At 33.1% G+C, this 9094-nt stretch overlaps 1 protein-coding gene across 1 annotated transcript in view; it reads right to left on the bottom strand.

Annotated features, from left to right (window-relative positions):
- Window positions 1–7828, bottom strand: part of LOC106475151 (L-2-hydroxyglutarate dehydrogenase, mitochondrial-like) — a gene marked incomplete at its 3' end in the record, with an annotated part of 27868 nt that extends 20040 nt beyond the window's left edge. The window contains exons 1-2 of the mRNA XM_013935848.2: window positions 7631–7828; window positions 6501–6628 (exon numbers count right to left, since the gene is read on the bottom strand). Of these exons, the coding sequence (XP_013791302.1) occupies window positions 6501–6628; window positions 7631–7743 (241 nt within the window). The remainder of the gene's footprint in view (window positions 1–6500; window positions 6629–7630) is intronic.
- Window positions 7829–9094: the final 1266 nt, after the last annotated feature.

Raw genomic sequence — 9094 nt, 5'->3', positions numbered from 1 at the left:
TTATAATTCAGATTTTACTACTATATATTACTCAATTTCTTAATTTAAAATCAAATATTAAAAACACAGATAAACATCGATTTTTGTGTGTCACATGGTATGTTGAATGCAACACTGGCTCAAATTAGATGTTTGTGATGTCAAAAAAGCCTGAGCCTGTGCTGAAAGAGTTAAAGGCAATAGTTATGACAAGTTTGGTTATGCAAATCGGGAAGAATTGTACATCATGTTTATAATTCATTGATGTCGAGGCTATCAAACATTGTGTCCAATCCATTTATGTCAAGGATATAGAAATTTCTAGAAAGCCTAAGTGATAGATGTATAAATAGCAGTAAGCAGACGAAAAAAAAAACAGAAAAGAGGAAAAGAGAAGTTCAGTCAGACAAAAATTAAATGCAAAGTTAATTGTTGTGAGAGTGAAAGGCATAACGGATGATATGTTAGAGTGAGATTAACAATTTTGTAAAAGATAAGGAGAATAAGTTGTCTCGTCAAAGGGTGTTCTAAAGTAATTGAACCAGCCTGAGTGAACTTTTGAAGTACAGGATACAACCACAGTAACTCAACAACAATGAAAGTGAACTATACATGGATAATCTGATGACAGAAATAGAGAAAAATAGTTCAGCTTGTCAACTGAATTCTAAAGCAATTGAATAGGCCTAAATGGACTTTTGATAAGAAAAAGAGAAATATATAGTGTTTGAGGTATAACCGTGACCTCCATAGTGCAAAGAATTTTTGTACATACATTTAACTTGTTCTGAGTATATATATTATTTTGACCAAAGGTTTTAATATTGTTGCATATCTGCTCGTTTGTTAATTTCTGGTATAAATTCTTTCCATGGAACTTGAGCGATACAAGTCCTTTCTTAACTAAAACTAGTTTATTCTTTCTCGATGCAACTTTGTAATACACAGAATTTCCACAGTCACTTTAAACTTAACTACTTTTATAAACACTGGCTATAAATCACAGTGATTCACACACATTATTTATGGTGCCTACTGTTTGCTTGACTCAATCATCTCCCTCTATATATCTATCTATCTAAGAAATTCTATCCTCGTTTTATTTGCCGGGCTTATATATTAAAAAAAAGAGTGTACCTGGAACAAACTAGAGTTGCCAGGAAAATTCATGATCCTTCGAGAATCACATCACGTGTATCCAGCGTCACGTGTCTTCCGCTGCCGTGACAATATTTCATTACTTATCTGGAATTTGATACTGGGAAATCAGGGAAGTTTGAAGAATATCCTTTCTTCCTGATAGTAGAAAATTCCAAGCTCCCATGTCAGTGCTCTAGAGGGGGGATGTGCTCATGGCAGAGAAAAAATTAAAAAGGATGCTGATCACAAGGGATTTGTTGAATACTTACAAGACAACTAAACTTTTAAGTGTTTTCTTCTTTTCTGTTTTTACAATAGAGAATGTTAGCAATGCCTTTGAGTATTCTGTGAGAAATATTAGAATTAACCTGAATCATATAAATAAAAAGAGGTTAAAAACAGATAAATCACTAGTATCAGAACATGTTTCTCCAAGGTTGGTCAGATGGTAAAAATGGAACATATGTCATCACCTGGGGTCATTATGACCCCCAATGCAGTATTTAAATTATTATAAAGCTCAAACTCTTACAATATGTTTGTTTTTTGTCCAAACCCTTATAAGTAAGAAAAACAGACTAATGAAAGCCTTAGATTATGGCTTATGATATTAAAATGTACTGCACTGGCAGTAAGTCCTTTTCTTGCTATCTGTATAAAATAAAAGCCAAAGTGCCAATATGAAGATGTACAAGAAGTAATTAGATATCATCTAAAACAAATGATTGAACAGAGAAATGCCAGAAAAGAAGAGAGATAAAATAAAAAGACATATTTTACCATAAACTAAGAAAAACAGACAAAAGTAATTTGAAATCACAGGAAAACAAACTGACCTTGCAAATAATAATTATCTAAGCAGTTACATGAGGTAAATATGACCCCAATCTAAAACTATAATAAAAAACTATAACTGCAGAATACTGATGAAGACTACAACATGGACAGACACACAATAAAGGAAGCTTCTGTGGGCAGGGCTGAGTAAAGTGACATTCATCACATAATAATTGATTAACGAAATTGCACGGGGTCATAATGACCCCACATGATTAACTGAAAGTTAAAGGACTTCATAACATAAATACTTAAGCCTCTCTCTTTTTTTTTGTATTGAACTGTTGATGGTAGGCACATGTCTAAGGTATAAGAATAATTAACATTACTCCTATTTTCAAAGGAGAGAAGAGTTGTCCTGGAAATTATAGAACAGTTAGTCTTACTAATGAAATAGGAAAAATTCTAGAGTGTCTAGTAAAGGAAGCTTTGCAAAACCTTTAGTGAAATATGAAATCATAAAAAGAGACCAGTTTGCACAAAATGAAGAAAAATCTTCTTATTTATTTAAAGCTATTACTGTGATGAGGATGATAAAAATAGTGTGGAACCTTAAAATGGTGTAGCAATGAAGGAAACAAAGAAAACCAAATCAGTGGTGCATGGATTGAAAGGTTCTTTGGTAAAAGAAAGCAAGATCCTCTTGTTTTTGGGAATCTAGTGTATCTCAAGGGTCAGTGTTTGGGTCTTTACTTTTCTTATTTACATTGTTAAAGCTGTTAGTAAAACACTGGGAATAAAAATATTTTTTCTTCTGATTAGTCATATTAATTAAAGTTTCTACAGTGTCAACCACACTTTAGTGCACATTATAAATATTAAAAAATAATGAAAAATATTTCTGTACATTTTGATCCAAATGAAACAAGTATATGGTCTTGTTATTATGATACATATGTCTTTTTTTTTGTTGGTAGTATTAAAAAATAACACAGACTAATTATAGTATAACAGTGCAGGAAATTCATGCCAACCACGGCAGAAATTGCCACCATATTGTTCAAAGTGGACTTGGTGCCCTCAGAAAATCCATGGTCACAATATCCATCATTGGGTATCCCTTTGACCATCATGCCCTCATGATCTAAATTTGTACTGCATACAACAGTGAAGGGAAAAAACCATTTGGAATCAAAGACACTGAACTTTCAACCTACAGAAACTACCTTGTTATGAATAATATATCACATAAAATGCATATAGTGGAGGGAATGAAGTTTTCACTCTTGTCTGCAGTAAAACATTTTTGCAATTTGTTGAGTCACACCATACCGCAGACTCTTAGTAGTAGCAAGCAATTCAAATCAACGTCCAAACAACAAACCCGCAGAGTTTACACAAAGATCCACAGCAACACCAAAGTCAGCATGCACATACACTGGTCACAGTGAAGTGCATGACTACAAATACTCTTTGCATTAAACATGACAAAAGGAACCAGTAAAGAAGGAGAATGCCGAGAAACTTTTTCTGTGGTGGCCAAGTACCAGAAATTGTAACTTTTTTTTTTTATTGGTAAATCTGTAGATTATATCCTGATTTTTAGCATAGCAGCTCATTGAATGGCTCTACATTTTTTCAAGTACAAACTTTTACCTCATAATTCTGTCATCTCTTGACCATTTCTCAGATCTAATTACAGTTTACGACTCAGGAGGTCAAACCCTTTTGCTTGATGTATTTGACCACTTCCAAAGTCTCATAGATTAATTTACTCTAATCCTGCTTAAAAGGATTTAAATTAGAAGGTAGGCTGGTAGAGATCCTGATGAGTGATAAAATCAAATCGGATATATGCATGCCCCATGCTTGGTATTGCTGGCACAAAAAGGGTAAAAAAAGGTCACATAGATTAATTTACTCTAATCCTGCCTAAAAGAATTCCAAGTGTTGTGGCTATTGAGAATTCCCTCTTGTTTAGAAAATGAAGGGAAATAGGATATGTCAATAATTCAACTCGATCAATTTCATGTGCAAGCCTACCATAGGCTTAGCCCTACTATTAGTTCATCAAGAAATTAATGTTGCATTTTGGAACACTTTCATTAACCACTCCCCAAGAAACATACATCATGTATAATAGTTAAACTAACCACCTAAATGTCATGTTAGTTTAGCCTATATAATGTGCAAAGTTTAGTATACTCTAATCCCTTATATTGATGACACACGACAAGACACACAAAGTGATGCTTTGTATTTGGTGGTACATCAAAGAAGTAATTCATTTCAAACTCCTCAATCCACAGTGAACTGTCAATGTAGAGATCTATAGTCAACAACTGGAACATTTAAATCAAGCCTTTTATCAGAAATGCCCTTCACTCTTCAATCAGAAAGGTGTTCTTCTTCTTTTCCACAACAATGCATGTCCAGGTCATTTTAGATCAGCATGATACTTTTTTTTTTAATCTTAAAGCTGATGTACTGTTACTTCATAATTCTCATTGGTTAAAGTTAATATTTACCTGCCTGATAAACATAATCTGGAAGGACAGGCCAGTTTCCCAAGCTCCCAATGAATAAAAGTTAATGCCATATTAACTAAACTCACTGGGAAGTTCATTTCTATTCCATTAACATTAATGTGTACTGTGGCCTTGGTGCCCTCCATTGAATTTCTTTTTGGCCTTAGTGCCCTAGCTGTTGGCTTTGGTGCCCTTGAAATGAAAGAAAGTCCATGGTCAAATGGCCTTACCCTAAAAATTATGAATTTCCTGGCCTGCTATAATTATATTATACAAGTGTACTGCTGAGAGTTACTTCTTTGTTTTTACCTTTTATCATAATCATTCCATATTATAAGTTTTTACATGTGTGTTACAAAGATCCCCTCTTACCCTTCATTTCTCGAGAAGAAATAAGTTAAGAGATCTAATCAATACCCATAAGATAATTCTTCCATTCTTGGAATAACCCTAGTAGCTCTCCTTTGAATTAACAAGTCAATATCCTTTCTTAGATAAAGAGGCCAAAACTGTAAACAGCCTTCAAAGTTATACTTTCTACACAGATATAATTACTTCTTTTAATTTGTAACCAAAATATGTATAAATACACAATAAAATTATTTAGTTTTGCTACTAACAACAAAGCTTCAGTACCTTATCTACCACTGTGCAAAAATCCTTTTCTTCAGTTAAACTCTTGAGTTGATCCCCACCTATATTAAACATTATCCAAATAATAACCCAAATGCATTACCTTGTCAACTATTTGTCTGACTAACCCAACTAATCCAAGTCATTCCATATAATTTACATACCCCAATACAGCTAGAAATAATACTTTAATTATAGTACTTCGGCACTTGTTTTTCTTTATTGATAAGCTGCTCTCCAATGGCACTGATGTCTGCATTCTTTTGTTGAATGCTCCGATATTCTGTGATGTATTTTCTGGCCAGTCTCTTCAATATAAAACTGATTACATTCTTCGCTTGTAGTCTAACACAACATTCTTTGTGCTGTTGATATGGCCTAATTAGTAAAGTTTGCTGATGACATTAAACTAGTAAAAATCATAAATAGTATTCAACATTAAACTGGTGCACAATTTTAATTGTATACCAGTTTAACGTTGAATATTATTTATGATTTTAATTTTATACGAAGTAATGACCACTGATATCTTAAAAACAACAAAAACATTTCTTGAAGAAGATAAATAGATCTTAACAATGATGAACAGCCACATTTAGTGAAAATTCTTTATTTCCTCAATGTTCTACCTAACAGTTTTCAAGAGGTAGACATCCTACTGAACATGAACCTAGTCTTAACAGAGGAAACAGATGATATAATTCAAAATGTGTTCTTATGTATTGTCAGACACACAACCATGTTATCAACAATAAGAACAAAAGAATAATAAAGGTATGACAAGAGTATAAATACAGTGAAGAAAATATCAATATAAAATCAAAAACAAAAAGATAAGTAAGATAAACATTCAAATAAATATCACAGACTACCTATTCATTAAAAAAATTGAATCCTACACTAAATCATGATCCCTGAAGGTCTATTAAAATGCTTGTGTCAAATGTTTACATTTATTTGAGAACTGGTTATGAAGTAACAAAATGTATAATCAATTACTTTTTTCTAAAATATTTTATTCGTCTATTTCTCATCTTATTTCTTCTATTTCTTGACTAAAACTTATTACATATTTTCTAATTTATTTATCTGTTATTTCAGATAATTAACATAGGAGAAATGTGATACATGTCATATATTATTACATTCTCTTTACCTTCTGTTGTATTATTTCAATCTGTTCTTCCGTTCTCAGTCTTTTTTTCATTGTAGATTATGGTGGTCTATCCCTTGTTAACTCTGATACAGCAAAATGCTGGGAATAAAAATACTTTTCCTGGTCATTAGTGGTAGTTATTATTTTTTGTGCCTAATCAGGAGTCTTTCTCACAACTATTCCATACAGCACATTCTGATATAGAGATCATAATTTAAATTTTCTTTAATTTTTCACAATACTCTGGATATGTATGTGCTTACAATTTTGTCTTTTTTCTACCTTACCTAATCTGTCTTCTTTTTCTAAAACAACGAAGGTCAATTGTGGATGCCTAATGATCAACTCTCTGGCTGTTGCCATGCCAACAATTCCTCCACCCACAATAACAACATCATATTCCGGTTCAAAAACCCTTAAGAAAGAAAATGCATGCATCTTTAATTTAGAGAAAACCGTTAGCTGCAATCTAATAACAAACACTTTTTTACAATAAAGAATTTTACAATGTACTTCAATTTAATTTCAAAATAAATCCATAGCTGGAAGATAATATGGGTCAAATTATTTGTAGGTTTCAAATAAAAACTAACACTTTTATTCATAATTGTTTTATTATAAAGACTGGCTGAGGTTCAGTTAAAACAGTTTTATTTTTTCTAGCAGAATGACTGTCCTATGAAATGAGTTGCCAACAGCATTGATGGTCATAAAGTTTGAAGATGAATAAAATTATATTAAAAGTTTAATATAGTAACAAATGTCTAATACTTTGACAGTTTTTCACCATCAGGTATATACATATGTATCTGTATAATGAACAAAGATATCACATGCACAGAGACTACTTAACAGCTTTGTAAAACTTTTACTAAAACTAAGTAAAAAGTATCTTGGCACCTGGGGCTGTTTTCTTTAATTAAGATTGCTTCTCTGATTTTTGTTTGTTGATGTTTAGTTCTTTGTTTGAAATTGAAGTTTTTACCAGTTTATGAGGGTAATCGATGATTGCCCGTATTTTTTTTTTTTTACTTTTCTAAAGGGTGGGTGTGTAAGAATAGATTTGAACTTTAAGTGCCAAATAGTCCCTTGTTGTTATTTTATGCTTGGAAACGTTGATGATAGCAGCACGTACAGTGTATCACTATCAGCGCGTAATCAGGTGTTTTTTTACATAAGACAAGTTGTACTTATAGTTTACGATCTAGTCTTAAGGAGTACTATGCGATTTCTTCACTTCAAAATAAAATACAAGTGTAATGATATTTTGACATCGTAGGTAAACAACCATACATTATAAAAGAAATTATACAAACCGCCGTATTTTTTTTCCACTGATTTGCTAAGCTTCAGTACATGAAACTTGTTAAATGGTTGTATAAAATTTCAAATGAAAATATATAAAAATTCTAATAACCTTGTTCCTGAGTTTAGAGAAAAATCTCGAAACAAACTTATTTTTTTCTTCAGATTCTGGCATTTAACTGAATTTTTTCTGAGTAAGTTACCCCAAATACTATTAAATAACATTTTGTTCCTTTTATAATAATCGCATACAGTCCCAGTCCCTTCGAGCTGCAATACACTTTACCAGACTTTCAGAAATACTATTCCTAATTTTACTATAAAAAACGTATCGTAAGACTAAAGCACGTGACTTTAGGTTTGCAGGAAAATGCAATTTAGAAAATGGACAGAGAAAAAAAAAGAGCTGGAGAAAGTAAAATAATTATTTTTATTTGATTTCGTTTTTGTATATTATCGCTAATAATATTGTAACGTCTCCGTTCGTTAGTTAATTTTCCGTAAATTCGTTCCGACGAAACTTTAACGACACAAGTCCTTTCTTAACTAAAACTGGTTTATTCTTTCCGAATACAACTTTACGATACACTTAATTTCAACAGTCGCGCTATAACAAACGCTATAACTCACGTGGCCAACAATATTTCCTCTGACAGTCTGACTGCAGTTCAATTACTCAATACACTGTTGCCCATCACGTTGTCAACGTCTTATATATACAAGACTAACACATATCTAGTACTCTCCCGATAATTCACGAAGGTTCGAGAGAAGGAGTGGCGTGATATAGTCACGTGACCTCGCTGACGCAACACTGCCCCCTCCTTAGTATTGTTCGTCCCGAACAATAGCCACTTACATTAAACCAATAACAATAACTTAATTAAATGTACAGAATTACAAACACAAAATTACAATTCAATAAAGTCTCTTAATTTTACAGGGCGTATCTTCTTCCGTACTGGTCTCCGTCTCGTTGGCTTCTGCTTAATATGGGGTTCATCTGCTTCATCAGGAAATGTCCTATCATCGGTAACAGTCACATTAATGGTAGTAACTTCATCAAGAGCTTCACCGTTTCTCTTCTCAAAACTGAGTAGAGTTTTTTCAACATTGGCTTTTTCAGGTGACACGTCTTCAGCAGCGTCATTTGTTCTGTTGTCCACTTCGTCCCAACTGAAATGTCCTGGACCGTGATAACGCCAAAGCCTGTTGGCATGCACCACTTTTGGCTTACCTCGCTGACCACATTTTATTTGGAAAGTCACGTCTGAGAGACGATCCACTGAAAGACGTTTTCAAGTTTTAATGCACTTGATGGTGAATATCATCCATCCTTTCAGAAAACACTGTCACGAAGTCTGGTACATTTTCAGGCAACTCTTCGTAAGGTGGGCATCCTGTTATCAGATCCACTGACAACCGAAGTTCCCGACTAAACATCAGCTTTCCTGGAGCGTATCCAGTGACTTCATGCTCTGGTGTTCTATAGGCCATCAACAGTAGAGGGAGTAAGATATCCCAGTCATCTTGGCAGCTATTACAAAACTTTGCCAATTCCTGTCCCAGTGTCCAA

Source organism: Limulus polyphemus, unplaced genomic scaffold (genome assembly GCF_000517525.1).
Source record: "Limulus polyphemus unplaced genomic scaffold, Limulus_polyphemus-2.1.2 Scaffold8155, whole genome shotgun sequence".
Lineage (NCBI taxonomy): Eukaryota > Metazoa > Arthropoda > Merostomata > Xiphosura > Limulidae > Limulus > Limulus polyphemus.
Note: the sequence above shows the minus strand (reverse complement) of the source record. Positions and strands in the feature narration are given on the sequence as shown.